Source organism: Coregonus lavaretus (genome assembly GCF_964263955.1).
Source record: "Coregonus lavaretus genome assembly, chromosome: 13".
NCBI classification, from domain to species: domain Eukaryota; kingdom Metazoa; phylum Chordata; class Actinopteri; order Salmoniformes; family Salmonidae; genus Coregonus; species Coregonus lavaretus.
The window spans coordinates 41,045,893-41,064,347 of record NC_140000.1 but is presented as its reverse complement, the minus strand read 5'-3'; the positions used below and the strand labels follow the sequence as shown (position 1 = coordinate 41,064,347).

The 18,455-nt window shown below is 45.3% G+C and overlaps 2 protein-coding genes across 2 annotated transcripts in view; both read right to left on the bottom strand.

Moving 5' to 3' along the window:
• Positions 1 to 18,455, bottom strand: part of LOC311139822 (metallophosphoesterase domain-containing protein 1-like) — a gene marked incomplete at its 3' end in the record, with an annotated part of 221,082 nt that overhangs the window by 106,037 nt on the left and 96,590 nt on the right. The gene's annotated exons all lie outside the window — the stretch shown is intronic.
• Positions 1 to 18,455, bottom strand: part of LOC311140038 (signal peptide, CUB and EGF-like domain-containing protein 2) — a 92,439-nt gene that overhangs the window by 61,212 nt on the left and 12,772 nt on the right. Inside the window, exon 3 of the mRNA XM_084175007.1 lies at positions 11,712 to 11,837. Within this exon, the coding sequence (XP_084031133.1) occupies positions 11,712 to 11,837 (126 nt within the window). The remainder of the gene's footprint in view (positions 1 to 11,711; positions 11,838 to 18,455) is intronic.

The window sequence follows — 18,455 nt, the reverse complement described above, 5'->3', positions numbered from 1 at the left end:
ATGGGGTCATGTAAAACTCCTGCCCCAAATCATGAGTGGTCAGGGGTGATCAGGGCCTGTTTGTCAAGGAGATCAAGTGAGCTTGCTGTCTGTGTGTACCAAGGACAGTCTGTCTGTCTGTCTGTGGAGACAGAGGTTGTATATATTTTGATGGCACTGAGTTAGTCAGAGAGCTTTACAGCTCTGAGTGGCATTTAGGATGGTCTTCATGCCAGGCTGTAAAGGGCTTTACGATTATCACGACTGGCCCTCTGTAGAACACACAATGTTGGAGCAGTGGATCTGGTGCTCCTAACGTCCGGTCTGAGACTAAGTCCGCTGACAGCCAGGTCAGCTCAGGCTTAATACACCAAGACCAGACCTGTGATTCTGTGTCACACTGCCTGAAATAGAGAGCCACAACATCCTCTCTACCTCTTCCTGAAGTAGAGGACTTTATGGTCTCCTATTCATTTTTCTCTCTGTTTCTCTCTTGTCCTCTCTCCCTCTGTCTCTCCCTCCCTCTGTCTCTTCCTCTCTCTTTCTCTCTCTCTCTCTGTCTGGGGCCCCTGTCTGAGTTCCGGACATATCTCCATGTGGGTTACAGTCGGCTTTTATTTGAGTTCTGGCTTTACCTGGCGACATTCTCTCTCGTCGGAGCATTTAGGCGGTCGGCTTGTTAAGTCCCCGTGGAGAGGACTGAGGCTTTCAGGCCTTGTTAACCATTAGGGGGGAGAGGAAAGAGTTTACTGTCATGCTAACACAGGGAGGGAGAGGGGAGAGGAGGAGAAGGGTCTTGTGTGGTGTGTGCTTTATCTATGCACATATCATGTTCCAGTTTAAGGCAGTGAACTTTGATCTGTCTGCATGCCTGTGTGCCTGTCTGACAACAATATAGGCCTACTGTATATATATATATATATATATATTGTTTAGGTGCCTAATATAGCTATAAATATAGTGTTTTATTGTTAGGTACTGTCTCATCTTCCCTGCCTACCCCATCTCTCCCTCTATGGTCTCTCCTCCTGTCCCATCACCTCCCCTCTCGTCTTCCCTCCCCTCTCCTCTTTCACCTCCTCTCTCTTCTCGTCCCTCTCCTCTCCTCTCCCATCTGCCCTCTATTGCTGTATTCACCTGCCAATGTACAGTTGAAGTCGGAAGTTTACATACACCTTAGCCAAATACATTTAAACTAAGTTTTTCACAATTCCTGACATTTAATCCTAGTAAAACTTCCCTGTCTTAGGTCAGTTAGGATACCACTTTATTTTAAGAATGTGAAATGTCAGAATAATAGTAGAGAGAATGATTTATTTCAGCTTGTATTTCTTTCATCACATTCCTAGTGGGTCAGAAGTTTACATACACTCAATTAGTATTTGGTAGCATTGCCTTTAAATTGTTTAACTTGGGTCAAACGTTTCGGGTAGTCTTCCACAAGCTTCCCACAATAGGTTGGGTGAATTTTGGCCCATTCCTCCTGACAGAGCTGGTGTAACTGAGTCAGGTTTGTAGTCCTCCTTGCTCGCACCCGCTTTTTCAGTTCTGCCCACACATCTTCTATAGGATTGAGGTCAGGGCTTTGTGATGGCCACTCCAACACCTTGACTTTGTTGTCCTTAAGTCATTTTGCCACAATTTTGGAAGTATGCTTGGGGTAATTGTCCATTTGGAAGACCCATTTGCGACCAAGCTTTAACTTCCTGACTGATGTCTTGAGATGTTGCTTCAATATATCCACATAATTTTCCTTCCTCATGATTCCATCTATTTTGTGAAGTGCACCAGTCTCTTCTGCAGCAAAGCACCCCCACAGCATGATGCTGCCACCCCCTTGCTTCACGGTTGTGATGGTGTTCTTCGGCTTGCAAGCAACCCCCTTTTTCCTCCAAACATAACGATGGTCATTATGGCCAAACAGTTCTATTTTTGTTTCATCAGACCACAGGACATTTCTCCAAAAAGTACGATATTTGTCCCCATGTGCAGTTGCAAACCGTAGTCTGGCTTTTTTATGGTGGTTTTGGAGCAGTGGCTTCTTCCTTGCTGAGCAGCCTTTCAGGTTATGTCGATATAGGACTCGTTTTACTGTGGATATAGATACTTTTGTACCTGTTTCCTCTAGCATCTTCACAAGGTCCTTTGCTGTTTTTCTGGGATTGATTTGCATACTATTGTTTGTTCTGGGATTGATTGTTTATACTTGCATACTATTGTTTGTACAGATGAACCTTTTCTGAGGTCTTGGCTGATTTCTTTTGATTTTCCCATGATGTCAAGCAAAGAGGCACTGAGTTTGAAGGTAGGCCTTGAAATACATCCACAGGTACACCTCCAATTGACTCAAATTATATCAATTAGCCTATCAGAAGCTTCTAAAGCTATTACATAATTTTCTGGAATTTTCCAAGCTGTTTAAAGGCACCGTCAACTTAGTGTATGTAAACTTTTGACCAACTGGAATAGTGATACAGTGAATTATAAGTGAAATAATCTGTCTGTAAACAATTGTTGGAAAAATGACTTGTGTCATGCACAAAGTAGATGTCCTAACCGACTTGCAAAACTGTAGTTTGTTAACAAGACATTTGTGGAGTGGTTGAAAAACAAGTTTTAATGACTCCAACCTAAGTGTATGTACTCTTCCGACTTCAACTGTCTCTGAGTGTCTCAAAAGGCTTTACAGTCCAAGGAGAGCAGAAGGCTGTTCCAAGGGCCCTCTAAAACATGGAACAAAACCAGCGGTGCCAGTGTTTCAACTGCTCAATGATTTCAGCCAAAGCCTTCAACTCCTCCAGCCCTGTTACAGTCTCATGTCCTCTGGTCTGATTAGGAGAGAGGGAGCAGTGGGACTGACAGGAAAATGACAAATAAAGAGGAAAACAGTTTTATAGAACGTGATAGATTCATACGTAAGGGAGGATCTAACATGGCTGATTTAGAATAATATACTGTGTTTAACTGAGCATTTCTCTCAAGCATGACTGTAGAGAGCATATCACAGCGAGGCTGCAGGGTGAAACAACATCTGTTCAGAGCTCTACCAAGCAGATGCCCTCTGCAGCATCCACCTCCCACAAGCCAACATAATCCACCATCTAACATCCAATATACATTTCTCTACAACATACCCAATGACCTCACCAGTGTCCTGAGCCAAACTATCCAACCTTCTAGAGCCAACTGCACCACAAGGCATGCACTACAATCTGGAGCAGATCTCTTCGAAGATCCCTATAGAAGTTGAAAGTTCATTCTCATCTACCTTCGTCCCTAAAGACAAAACTAAACAGATTACATCAATATGACAGAGGCTTTTACTTTAGAGTAATACAAAGAGATACAGAGAGAGAGAGAGAGAGAGAGAGAGAGAGAGAGAGAGAGAGAGAGACAGAGGGGGCTGTTGAACTGTCATCTCCACATTTAATTGATCTTTGCCAACATTTAAACATAAACACTGGCAAGGCGCTCTGCAAGTTTAAACTAGAGTGCCTTTGTTTTGCTTCTGTAAACTTTTATTTGGACGCGATGAGGATGTGCTTGATTCAAAGGGTGAGAAGGATGATGGGGTGAGGAGAGGAGAGGAGGGAGGGAAGGGTAGAAGAAGGGAGGTGACCATGGTTGGAAATTAACACCCGCCACCTGTCAAATGTGAGTAGATTTTGTCATTGGCGGGTAAGAATGTATATTCCACCAGCCACGTTGGCGGATGGTCACACAGAGCATTTGGGAACTTTAGTTTTTTTAATCCAAAACCCACATGTAGAAGTTGGTCGAATTGACAAGAAAGGCTACTAAAGTGTGACTTTGTCCTCATGTTTCTTGGCAAGTTACATTGTTTTGTTCACATGGTAGGTTCTTTTTCAATGTTAGTTTGAGTTTGCTGCAACTGTCTGCTGCTAGGAAGACATCGCAGTCTGAGATTTTTTCCATCACAGACAAGCCAGTGCCCAAGTTACCATGGTAACGACCCATCCCTTAAAGGGCCAGCTGAACTATTTCCGTCTCGCCTAATGATTGTGCTTGATTGAGCATGCATCACTCCCAAAAACGTTTATTCATGAACTTTTAGTCATTGTTCTCATAGATTTATTTGCGTGCTTCTACATTTCTACTTAGGAGCACATCATGTACTCCTTGTAAAAAATGTCAGCATGAAGCCCTGAACTATAATAATAAATAAGCCGGATCACTCAGCATTTTGTGGCAGGGCAGGCACTTTGTTGATTTTTGATGTTCTGTTGTAGAACTGTTTATCTGTTTTTATTATTGGATCTAAATACATTGGTTAAAAGACACAGGTCACAAAAATGCAATGAAATTAAGCAATATACCCCATGACTTCTTACTAGTAATACATGTTTTGTTTTTGAGTGATTTTTTTGTCTAATTATGTAACAAAAATATTTGGGCTGGTAAACAATCTGAGTGGCTGCTAGGTTTTTTTTTTATCTACCTGCCACAGTTAATTTCCCATCCTGGAGGTGACGACAGGAGTAAGAAAGATAAAGGGCAGAGGCGTAGAGAGGAGAGGAGGGAAGAGGGGAGAGAAGAGAAAGAGTGAAAAGGGGAAATAAATAAAACCATAGACTTTAAGTGGAGATCACCCTTCCCTGTGCCTCCATGTTTCATCCAGTCACTCTCTAAAGAGATGTTAGCAATAGCCTGTTGGCTAACCCCCACTCTATTCCTCCACTTCTCCTCCCTCTCTCCACGTCTCCCCCCTTCCCTTCCCCCGATCTGTCCGTGTTGTCATGTCAGAGTTTCAACATTCTATGAGTCTGTAGTCAGAGCCTGTCCCGCTGTGAAGCCAAAGCACTCTGAGCTAAGACCTCGCGTAGGAGTGAAAAGGACGCGTCAGAAAGAAAATAAACTTGTCTGAGCCATACAGACGTCCATAGCAAGGCACCAAATGATCAACATATTGGGCCCAGCTGTGTCCACGGCCAAAACAAACTAAATACAAGTCTAAATCAAAAAGGTTGAAGAGGAACTGAACAGAACTGGCCTTTAATCAGAGTGCAGTGCAATTATGCAATCATAAATCAATTAGTGCCCTAAACTTGTTGACACAACACATATGGGACCCTAGGAAACTTCCTACACACGTTTGGTTAAGACAGACTGTTCTCTCTCTCATGCTCTCTCTCTCTCTCTCTCTCTCTCCCCATCTCTCTCTCTCTCTTCCCCTCTCTCTCTCTCCCCATCTCTCTCTCTTCCCCTCTCTCTATCTCTTCCTCTCTCTCTCTCTCTCTCTCTCTACATTTTTGTCTTCCCTCCTGTTTCTCCCCTCTTGTCCCTTAATTTCAAAGCAGCAGGTCTTGAGGTTTCTGTTTATCTATCGTTCCTTCAGTCTACTAGAAGCCACAATGTTGTGTTGTTAGTTTGTTTGTGTCAGATTGGATGAACGAGAGAGAAACAAATACAAATAAAAGAAGAAGTAGTTGTGTGGAGAAAAACAACCAAGTGGTTTCTGGGGTTAACGGCCTTCAGGGCAGTGGAACAGCAATACACCCTAACAGTGAAGGATCCCACCTGTGTACCACCAGTGATCTCTGATCCCCAGTCCAACTCCCTGACCCAGACCACTGGACCTGGTTGTACAGCAGCCTCACTGACGAGTGGCCAGGCTGTGGACAAGACATCACACACCTTAGAGTACATGTAGCACAGAGATACAGGGACTGGGAAGTAACAAGGCTGTGTTAACAATCAAAACAGTTTCCAATACCATTTCTGTCTATGATTATAGCCCCCAAGATATAACAAATCAGATCAAATTGGCTTCAATTGAATATCTTGGTGTCATCCGCCGTATAACAGTCACTTTTTTTTATTTCTATTTTTATTTTATTTCACCTTTATTTAACCAGGTAAGCCAGTTGAGAACAGGTTCTCATTTACAACTGCGACCTGGCAGGTCTTTAGGGGCCTTTGCGACCCGTCTTGAGTACAAACCTAGGGGGAAACGTTGATGGAGCTCTGTCCTGACATCTTGTTTACAGCAGTGATTAATGAGTCAGAACACAGGAGGCAGGCGGTTACAGTAACCAGACAGACAGACCCTATATTCTCACTAGTCAGTCACGGAATACATGAGACTTTCATTTACAGCACCTCCAACATCCAACCCATAATCCCAGCTAATTCAACCCATGCTGCCGTATGTGTAAGGCTGTGACAACTGACAAGTCCCTAGAGATGCGGCTTGTCTGTGACTGTGTTTGCTGTCTGCCGTTGTTCCTACACTAACCATACATTCACATGTCATTGAGTGAGAGGGTACTTAGGACTGGGAGAGACATTATAAGAAACTCTAATGTTGTTACTGATGAGTCCTACCATTGAAGTGGACAGATTGTCATTGGTAGATGATAGATGTCCATATACAGTAATTGGGAAACCATGGCTTGGCCCAGCAAACTGTGGGTTGACTATGTGTGTCAGTTACGCATAGCCATGATATAGTTATTCCTATATCATGCCTATGCGTCACACATGATACTATTTGTGTACAGGTAACTGCCAAAGTAAAGTAAACACCAACATAAAGTTTCTTAATAGGGCATTGGGCCACCACGAGCCAGAACAGCTTCAATGCACCTTGGCATAGATTCTACAAGTGTCTGGAACTCTACTGGAGAGATGCGGCACCATTCCTCCACCAGAAATTCCATCATTTGGTGTTTTGTTGATGGTGGTGAAAACGCTGTCTGAGGCGCCGCTCCAGAATCCAGTGTTCAATTGGGTTGAGATCTGGTGACTGAGACGGCCATGGCGTATGGTTTACATCGTTTTCATGCTCATCAAACCATTCAGTGACCACTTGTGCCATGGTAGCCAAAATAATGGCCTGCCCAGCATAGTTATTCATGACTCTAATTAAGCATGATGTTAATTGCTTAATTAACTCAGGAACCACACCTGTGTGGAAGCACCTGCCTTCAATATTCTTTGTGTTTTCATTATTTTGGCAGTTACCTGTATCTCAGAGAGTTAGTGATGAGGGTAAACATGAAAGGTGGTGATGTTAAAATATCCATGAGACAATATGCAGGAACACAACATGCTCATTACTCAAACAGTTTGCACTGTATATCTTCACGCTCCAAATATAGATCCCAACTAATACTCATCAGACCCCAAATAGTTCCTCCCTGAGCCTCTCTACCTCCACCAGTGATCACACCTCAAATAAACATCCTGGACCCCCTCTACTGTACCTCTACCACCCCACCACCCCTCACCCTATGAAATACAGCCAAACTGTACAACCCTATGATATAACTACCCACATTGAACTACACTAAACCCTGATACAGATGCCCATATACAGGCAGTCTGTACACGCATACCACTACCTCTACGTCAGCTTTCGTAACTCTTCAGAATATCCTGAATATCACCCCAAACCTCTACCCAACCAAATACAGTTGTGGGCACAAAAAAGTTACAGCAGAACAGGTTTTTGTGGCAAACTATCACTACTAGACGCTAGAGCGCAAGCTTTTTAGTGCACGCAACTGTACCCTCAAAGTCTTCACACACAGAGCCCGCCCCCAATGACCCCATCCCCTTTTCTCGCCCTCCACCCTGACTGTTCCAGATCCATCCATCAGATATATTGGTAGCTATGATGCTCTGATCTGCTCCTCTAATACTCCTGTGACATTTGTTACCAAGCTGCTGTCTGCCTCATACCACGTCATGGCAACACATGGCAAAGCAGGGAGAACGGGAGTGCTGGATTGGCTGGGAAGCTGTGAGCCTATGACAAAGCAAGGTCATGACCTCCGATGAGGGTGAAGTTTTCACAAATTAAATTTTTAAGGAAACAGTGACCTTAGCTCTATTAATTATGTGTCAAATCAGGCACGCCTCCGCATAAAAAGCTAACAGATGATCTCAGATAAAAAAGTGAAGTGCTGAAGAGCTACTAATAGAATTTCCTGAATGAATGCACTTCACTAAAATAATGGGGATTGGGCAATCAGTTGTGGAGAAGTGATGTCATTCCCTGAGCCACACCTAATGGGTCTGACTGATGATGAGTGATCCACCATCTCACTGCTCTGTCACGGAGAACTAGAATGACCGATGACAGAGTGAGCGAGGGAAAGAAAAGAAAAGGAAAGGAGAAAGCAATGACAGACGGAGGGGAACACTGAGCGATGAAAAGGAGAAAAGAGGTGAAGAAGAGAGGACAAAGACAGACAGACAGACAGAGAGAGAGACAGAGAGACAGACTGGGAAGAGAAGAACGGCGGGATAGAGCGAGAGAGAGAGAAAGCGAGGGAGCTCCTGGAAGCAGCGGAGGACTCGGAGCGGTGTGCGCTGGCCCTCGGCGGTCCTGCCTGTGTTCTCATCCTCTTCATTATTCGGTGTTGTATTTGAGACTTTCCGCAATAAAGATGTCAAATAGAGAGCAAGTCCATCGCCTCTGGGGGAATGGCTTGGACAGCCTCCAATTCACATCCACCGCCAAGATAACCAAGAAAATACAGAGGGAGAGGAGGAGGAGGTGGAGGAGAGAGAGAGAGAGAGCAAAAGAGAGCGAGAAAGAGAGAGAGAGAGATAAAGAGAGAGAGAATTAGGTATGGATTGGCAGTAACACACAGCGGAATCAAGTTTAGAACCAGGATTAGAAATGAATATGAAATAAAAGATACTAAAGCACTTTTCATTGTCCTTCTAATTATTTAAATGACTGATCATGGTTAAATTACATCATAAATGTCTGATGGTGATTAAGTGTCATCATAGCCCTCTGGGCACAGATGTCAATTCAACGTCTATTCCACATTGGTTCAACGTAATTTTGTTGAAATGACGTGGAAATAACGTTGATTCAACCAGTGTGTGCCCAGTGGGAAATGTCTGATCATAAGTTTTGGATTTCTCTCTTGACTGCTTTCCGATCCCTCCCACTGAACTCTCCATTCACAGTTAATTAGTGTCTGTTTATTAAAGCTACATCTTATCAGCATAGTCTGGCTAATTACTTTTTAACAGACATGTGGCCAATTTCCTCCACTCAGCTGTGGAGGGGCAGGGTGACAACTAGAGAACTCTCTATAACCACTCTGACACACAGACCTGGGTTTGAATAGTACATGATTTAATTTAAAATCCTTCAGCTGGGCTTGATTGATCTTGCCGAGCACAATGGAATCAATAGAATAGTCGCCAAAGTGCAAACCTCATCCATCTGGCACTTCAGGCAGACTAGAACAAACAATGAAAGTATTTAAAAGACTTTGAATAGTATTTGAACCCAGGTCTGCTGACACATAGCCAGCATGTGGCCCATTGATTCTTTCCAAGTGGCCACAAACACATGCAGTAAATCTCTCTCCTTCGTGTTCATTTTCTTTAGTTCACCACAACACACACAATCCAGCGAGTCTTCTGCAACCAGCCACCGACAACACAACAGCTGCAGACACTTAAAACACATACACAGGCAGACAGACAGACAGGCACGCCGAATTAGAAAAACAACACCAAAACACTAGCTAGCTATTAAACAGATTTCAAGCAACTCCCCGTGTCCCTATCCCTCCTTGCTAAACATAAAAACGGACAGATTTCGAGTGTGGAATTTCATCCTTGAACCTTGTCAATAAATAAGAGGGTAGCCTAGGTTATTAATTTTCTCTCTGACATTTTTCCTTCCTTTGTCCATTTGCAACCAGTAACATAAACATTTGACATGCCAAGTTGAATTCTGGGAAGTCAATAGAATAACAACAGGGGTAACATTAAAGTGACATTTTTAAACGTTAGAAATAATACAATTACATTGCTGTCGAGACTCCAGTGTTATCCTGGTCCTAACAGAGGGTGAGACAGTGTTAGGGTTAGGGGGAATGGGAGTGCCCTTCTCTGGTGACCTCTGTCCTCTCTGACTTGCTGAAAACAGGTTTGTTTATGTTTATGGCATTGGGGGGTTGGGGTAGAGGGGCGTTGCAGGGGAACTTGGGGTGGGAACAGAAAAGCTCATCATCACTGAAGATTCATCAGCATCTGGGCAAGCAAACTGAAAGAGGACAGGTCTGTTTGTATCCAAGATCAGAGTCAGTGAGGCCAAACTCCCCTGAAAGTTAGCTTGTTAACAGGGAATATTTACGTGATCTGCTATTAGCTAGTTAGCCAATTTGATGTGGTCCATCAATCACTGTAGCCTATCATGTTTGTCAGCAGCAATCGTGATTAAACACTCTTAAAAACAATGTTGAAAAGGGGACAAGGTTAGCTAACTTCGCTAGGTAGGCCTATGTTGGTTGGAGAAAAAAGTAAATTAGGTCTACTTACCACTATGTTTAGCCAACTGTACAAAGTTTCTACCGGTTGCTTGCAAAGTAAACATTATCAGCTAACAGTACATCGGCAAATGCGCCTTTCTGCTGCTTGACAGGCGGAGCCCACAAAGGATGGGAAATTAACCTAAACCACTCACACTTATCAGGTATAGTTCACTTTTATTTTATATCTCTCAAATATCCAATTAATGGTGGGCAATATTGAGAGATATCGTGAAATTTCACGTTTCTGAAATTACATGATCAATTGATGTTTACTGATCATGAAAAGCATGCAGTTACTTGCTGTAAAACTCTGACGATAGAGCTAAATGTGCGCAATTGTTTTGCATGGAATAATCAGAAATGTTCTGACTATACTCTTCAAGAGGGGTTGTTGATATTACAACCAAATAGTTCACATTTATTTAACAATCCCTTTAGTGGAGCTGGGGTCTCCTTGGCAAATCGAACACTGTACCTTTTTATGACGTTTTATTGATAACAACCTATTTGTTCTGTTTCCAATAGTTTTTCCGTTCCATGCCTACTGAATACGATCCAGGACTCATCTCGCAGTCAGAGTCAATAAGCTGTCATACAGTTAATCACGTGAGACTCACACTGTAACAACATACTCCTGAAACCTCCCCAGGAGAACCTAACTCAGCCAATACTCACTACACCTAATGGCATGTTCCTCTCTCCCCTCCTCCTCCTCCCTCCCTGGCTTCACAGAATCAGACATAATACTTACAAATGCCAAAACATGTCCCACCAAAGATGTTTGGGTTGCGGGCAAGGGCATCCAAACAACATATTTTGATTTTGCTTGCGTCAATCAGCAGGCAGGGAGTGAAAAGATTAAATGTGTTTAAGCACATCCAAGCAGAACTGGCATGTTGCAGAAGAGCAGAAAAACATATGTCTGCCTGACACTAAGTCAATAAGAGAAGACTAGGACTTAATGGACTGGATCTGTCAGTTAGTGCACATTGCAGACACACCAGACAGGTATCTGTAGGACATATATAACTGAGGGAGAGAAGAACTCTTCAACCCTGAGCACCCTCCCAAACGAAACCCAAAGAATGAAATGGAAATAATGGAAGGCCTTCAAACGATGGAGAATGAAGGGAGCTGAGAGCCAGACAGACAAACCGCATAGCAGATAGAGTGTACAGTACATGCACACACACACAGACACACACACATACATACACACAGGTATGCATGCACACACAGATGCACACACACATGCATGCACTCACTCACCCACTCACACAAATGCAGATAGACACAGAATAAGCAGAATAAGAACACACACACATACAGGAAGGGAAAGATCCAAAGATAACACATACAAACATAAATGACAGACTTGGATAGGTTGTACTATGAGTTTAAAATGGGGTTAGGAGGACTCACCCAGACAGTTGTGTCCGTCGTGGGCCAACATGAATCCGTCGTAGCAGGTGCACCTGTAATTGCCCGGGATGTTGATACACTCGTGGACACAGCCTCCATTGTAGTCATTCTCACACTCGTCCATGTCTGAAACAGAGAGTCATAGAAGACCAATGAGAAGGGCGAAGAGGAATTACTGCAGCTACTGTACAAATGGATGGAAAGAGAGGAAGGTGGAGAGGTAGAATGGATGGTAGGGGATTGGGAAAGATGGAGGAGATGGATTAGAGATTAACAGTATGGAGTGTCATTGGGATACGTGTAGGGGTACATAGGGAGGGGCATATGGAGAGTGTCAGCTGATGTTTATGTGTAGAGGTCTGGGTACAGGGTTGGAGATAAAAGGTAGTCCACTGGTACAGCTCATGGTGAGTGTGCATAGTATACATTCTAGGGGTAAGACTGGTGTGTTTGGGGGTACAGGGTCCAGAGGGGCATACGGAGAGTGTCTTGCCGTGTTTATTCGTTGACGATGTTCCCCCTTCATGCTGAGCCAGCGGAGGAGTCTTTCACAGGAGCCACTCACAAGTGGTTGCCATGCGGACTGAGCCACTAAAACAAACAGTCCCCCCTCCGTGTGAACGCAGCAAGCCAGGGGAGGCAGACCGGGGGCCAGACCCCAGCCCCAAATCCTCTCCTCCTCTCCTTCGATCCTCCTCCTCAACTCTGGATGGGCCCGAGCAGGTATCTGGTTAGTGTTCAACTCCTGTATTACTCCCTCTGTCTCTGTCTCTGTCTCTCTCGCACTCACCAACCTGGCCAAGACGCCAACTCTCACTCCCTCTGTCTGTCTGTCTTTCTGTCTGTACATCCCTTTCACCTTTTCTAATTTTCCTTTGCTCGCTCCTTCTCCCCCTCTATGTAAAGTTACTTTCTTGCACTCTTTCCATCTCACTTCTTTCTCTGTTCTTTCTTCCCACTCTCTTTCTCTCTCTCCCTCTATATGTTTCCTATCACCTGTACCCTCTCTGTCTGTCTCAGACACTGGCACACAACATTAGTAGCCTGTCTGTGTCCCATCCATGTGCACACACACACACACACACACACACACACTGTGTCCTGTCTCTGCCAACCGCGAGGTGGTCTATGATGGGTCTGGTTCTGTCAGCCACAAACAGCTTTTAGCACTAGTCTCTCTCCGCCTCCTACATCCTGTGACTGGACAGAACCCAGTCCTGGGCTGCGTCCCAAACAGCACCCTTGTCCCTTTAGTGCACTATATAGGGAATAGGGTGCCATTTGGGACACAGACCTGGACACTGCACAGCACACCACCGGTACAACGCCAACACACTGAAATATTCCACTGTCGGTCTGCTCACACAGACCCCTCACCCTCTAGACAGCTCATTGTCATCAGGATAGAACACACAGTGTCTTGGTTAAAAGCTACTTTGATGTTCCTGTATATCTACAATAAAAGCTTAGCCTAATCTACTTCTAAGTTGAAAAACGGGTCTACAATAAAGAACAGACAGCGCCAACACATCTTGGTCGAAATAGAGAAGAAATCTAATCTAAAAGTGTTTTTCCTGAGGTATTCCAGTCAGTTAAAACCCATCAAGATAAAAGTTAAATAAATAAATGGGACAGACATTCTTTCGTTTAGAGATGCTCTGGCACCTGCCATGTTTACAGAGCAGGCAATTACACAGGCCTAACATACATCAGTGCATTCTAATCCACTGTTTGTTTTCAACTCTCTTTCCCACACAAACAAAGGAACGGAATGGCCTTCTGCACTTTAAAGACAGAGACTGGACCCTGGCTGGTGTACACAAACTGGTCCCAGTCATCAGTGGCTCATCCCAGAGGCATATGAAACCAATTAGGGAGCGCTGGAATGAGAGGGCTGCTGTGTAATGACTGTTTTGTCGGAGTGTTTGGACGAACGCCTCTCCCCGCACCAGCAGAAGAGATGCCAAGGCACCCCTATACATGCTCTGCGTAGCACCCTGAGACCCTCCAACGGAAAGCAGAGGTGTGGAAATACACCGGAATAGGAGGAACATCAGTCTTTGCACTAGAGAGAAGACGTGGAGGAGGAGGACGTATAGACAGGAGAAATATCATGTAGATACACCTTGAGTAGGAACTGTGTGTCTCCATCAACCACATTTGAACACAACTACCCTGTTTTTGAAAGGCATAGAGAACTGAGCAGAGTTAGTCATGAGGATGGCTTGCATAATGTCTACTGCTTTTTCTTCGTCAAACAACAGCCCAAAAAAGGAGAGAGGCATACAAAGAGAGCTAGAGAGAGAAAGCAAGAGAGAGAGAGAGAAAGAGAGAAAGCAGAGAAAGAACAAGTGAGAGTGTGAGAGAGAGAAAGAGAGAGAAAGAGAGAGCCCACTGGGGGCACAAACGTCAGTTCGATGTCTAGTTTTAATTTACATTTGGTTGAGTTGTCAACTAACGTGAATTCAATGTGAAATCAACAACATATTTCACCATGTCATTGGATTTAGGTTAAAAGTAGGGTGAAAAAAGACTACATTCCCTTACGTTGACTACTTTTTTCAAATCCAATCAGTTTTCCCACATTGATTCAACATCATCACATTACATTTTTTGGTTGAAATGACATGGAAACAATGTAGATTTTTAGAGGGTATATAATTAGGTTAGCGAGAGCAAAGGGATAAATGAAAAGCTTCCAGTCGTAATTTGGCACCTCGTAAGAAGTGAGGCTGGATCAGGCCATCCCGGCAAGGCAAAGCAGGCTTGGTATTACATAGGGGAGCAGGGTTAGAGAGCGCCAGAGATCAGGGCAGGTATCAGGAGGGGGAGGGCCGGGGCTCACACCTGCCCTGGGGCATGGGGACTTGGGGCAAGGGTCTGGGGCCAACGGGGGAGGATGGACATGCCCTGTGCCTAGTTAGCCTCCAGCAGTGCTCTCTTCCTGCCCTGGAGCTGTTGTTGACATCTGACAGCGGCGCCCCGACAGCTTCTGAACCAGGCTGCTCGCTGCTTCCGCTGCTTGGACACGCGGCGCACCTTTCATAACTGTGACATGAGAAATGTTGACGATCAACATCTCATCAAGTGAATTAGGCACCTTCGCTGACGGGGGGGGGGCGGGGGCATGCCCCTTGAGATGGATGAAGAAGGGGAGAGAGAGGAGAGAGGGAGAGAAGAGGAAGGAGAGAGAAGGGGGAGCAGTAGGAAGGGAAGGGCGCATGCCCCTACTGTCCCCTTGATATTTCAGTTTCACTGCCAATCTCCAGGTCCAGAGAAGTGTGTCCACAGGAGAAAGCCCTCGGCTCAGTGAAGGGAGATTTCCAATTATAATAGCAACAGCATGTGGAGCTGGGACACTTCACTAATGTGGATTGCGTAATTCCATGAGCGGAAAAAGAGATTTCTCAAATTCTTGGGGTTGTTTTAATTTTGGTGGCTGTTAATTGTACCTGACTCAACTGCTGAGTAAGGTTACTATAAGTTAGATGCTTCAGCCGTCCCAATTGACACCCTACAGTATTCCCTATTTGGTGTACTACTGCTCTATATAGGGAACAGGGTGCCATTTGGGACACAACACCCAATACTAAAGTAAAGGAGACTGGGTATCAACAGAATTCTCTGAACCTCAGAATTACGCAACCTCTCTAGCTACCTATCCCTCAACTTCTCTGAAAATAACAACCATGTGTATTTACGCAAGAGGTCGAATGACAGCGCAAAACCAGAAATAATAACAATATTATTTATGAACCTGTAGCGCGTCACAGTTAATTACCAAGGCTAGGATAAAGCTCATCAGGACAGAAATAAGAACATGTCCCCATTACTGACATCCAAACACCAACAAACCACAGACATTCATATGAGCAGAGGGCTGAGGGCTGAGAGCCAATGCTTCGTGCCCAGTCAAGGCCAAGGGTTTGTGGCGGTGAATTTCTGTTCTGATGCCCGTTCCAAGACTGAAAAAGCAAGATGTGCCTATGTGCGTGCGCGCAGGTGAATGTGTGTGTGTGTCTCTCAGGTGTTGAAGCTTGTGTATGTACAGCATATGGGTATATGAGCTGAATGGCACTTCTGCAATAAAACCTCTCCTCTCTCATCTCTTGTTCCATCATCTCTGTGAGTGTATATGTGAGTCTGCTCTCAGGCTTTGTTCTAGAGAGCTATAGCTATATAAAGCCCCTGCCTACTGGAGCCGAGTCTGACCTGCTCCTCCAAATGTGTGTTTGTGTGTGTGTGAGTGTGAAGCAGGGAGCCAGTGAGGAGAGCTCCTGAGCAGTGACGGAGTAGCAGATACTGGGCAGACAATGGCCTAGTAATTGTCTGCCACCTCTCCCTCAGCGCCTCCCACCCGCAATATCTCACTCTCTATCTCATGAAATCTCTCTCTCTCCCTCCCTCCCTCTTTCTCTGTGTCCTTACCTACCTCTCCTTCACCCTCCATCTATTTTCTCTCAGTTGCATCTATGCATCTGTCTTTCCAATTATATGTCTGTCTTTCTTTCTTTCCCTCCCTCCCTCCCTCCCTCCCTCCCTCCCCCCCTCCCTCCCCCCCTCCCTCCCTCCCTCCCTCCCTCCCTCCCACCCTCCCTCTGTCTGTCTGTAAAGCAGGTCAGGTAATTGTTGCTGCTGCTGGGAGAGCAGACTCATGGCTCATTCTCTGTCTGTCTCTATGTCTGAATCGGCTGCTGCTGCCTCTGCACATGTCTATACAGCCCAAAAACACACAAACCCCGGCATACAGGTGACACACACACACACACATGGCTACACAGCTGAGCTCTGACACACACACAGCCACTCAAACACAGCTAGAGGTCCAGTTACAATGCATGTTAGTATCTTTAGCATCACCAGGAAATGGTAGCCTACATATAGAGGACATGGGTAGAGAAAAGCAAAGGCTGTAGTGCTGAAACTAACTTGTTTTTGAAAAGGAGGAGAGGAGAGGATGAGTGACAGGGACAAGACCAATGAAAACCAATCAATTAGTCAGTAAGTGACAAATGCTGAGCAAACATGGACAGCCTTTCACAAGACCCTGACAACCCTGTGGCAACCAGCCCAGTCTACTCCTCTCTGTGGAACGTTAGATAAATCTACTACTGGCTGCTACTGATGAGCAGAGAACCATGTGACTGTTGAGTTATAGGCCTACTCAGAGAACAGCATGGGCCTATTTTAATCCAAACTGATAGGCAGGAAAAGATAATAGTCCTTTTGTTTGACACTGTCACTGAAAGCATTGTTCTTGTTGAGTACATGAATAAATACAATTCCTGTAACAAAATATACACTCCTCAAAAAAATAAAGGGAACACTTAAACAACACAATGTAACTCCAAGTCAATCACACTTCTGTGAAATCAAACTGTCCACTTAGGAAGCAACACTGATTGACAATAAATGTCACATGCTGTTGTGCAAATGGAATAGACAACAGGTGGAAATTATAGGCAATTAGCAAGACACCCCCAATAAAGGACTGGTTTTGCAGGTGGTGACCACAGACCACTTCTAAGTTCCTATGCTTCCTGGCTGATGTTTTGGTCACTTTTGAATGCTGGCGGTGCTTTCACTCTAGTGGTAGCATGAGACGGAGTCTACAACCCACAAAAGTGGCTCAGGTAGTGCAGCTCATCCAGGATGGCACATCAATGCGAGCTGTGGCAAGAAGGTTTGCTGTGTCTGTCAGCGTAGTGTCCAGAGCATGGAGGCGCTACCAGGAGACAGGCCAGTACATCAGGAGACGTGGAGGAGGCCGTAGGAGGGCAACAACCCAGCAGCAGGACTGCTACCTCCGCCTTTGTGCAAGGAGGAGCAGGAGGAGCACTGCCAGAGCCCTGCAAAATGACCTCCAGCAGGCCACAAATGTGCATGTGTCTGCTCAAACGGTCAGAAACAGACTCCATGAGGGTGGTATGAGGGCCCGACGTCCACAGGTGGGGGTTGTGCTTACAGCCCAACACCGTGCAGGACGTTTGGCATTTGCCAGAGAACACCAAGATTGGCAAATTCGCCACTGGCGCCCTGTGCTCTTCACAGATGAAAGCAGGTTCACACTGAGCACATGACAGATGTGACAGAGTCTGGAGACGCCGTGGAGAACGTTCTGCTGCCTGCAACATCCTCCAGCATGACCGGTTTGGCGGTGGGTCAGTCATGGTGTGGGGTGGCATTTCAATGGGGGGCCGCACAGCCCTCCATGTGCTCGCCAGAGGTAGCCTGACTGCCATTAGGTACCGAGATGAGATCCTCAGACCCCTTGTGAGACCATATGCTGGTGCGGTTGGCCCTGGGTTCCTCCTAATGCAAGACAATGCTAGACCTCATGTGGCTGGAGTGTGTCAGCAGTTCCTGCAAGAGGAAGGCATTGATGCTATGGACTGGCCCGCCCGTTCCCCAGACCTGAATCCAATTGAGCACATCTGGGACATCATGTCTCGCTCCATCCACCAACGCCACGTTGCACCACAGACTGTCCAGGAGTTGGCGGATGCTTTAGTCCAGGTCTGGGAGGAGATCCCTCAGGAGACCATCCGCCACCTCATCAGGAGCATGCCCAGGCATTGTAGGGAGGTCATACAGGCACATGGAGGCCACACAAACTACTGAGCCTCATTTTGACTTGTTTTAAGGACATTACATCAAAGTTGGATCAGCCTGTAGTGTGGTTTTCCACTTTAATTTTGAGGGTGACTCCAAATCCAGACCTCCATGGGTTGATACATTTGATTT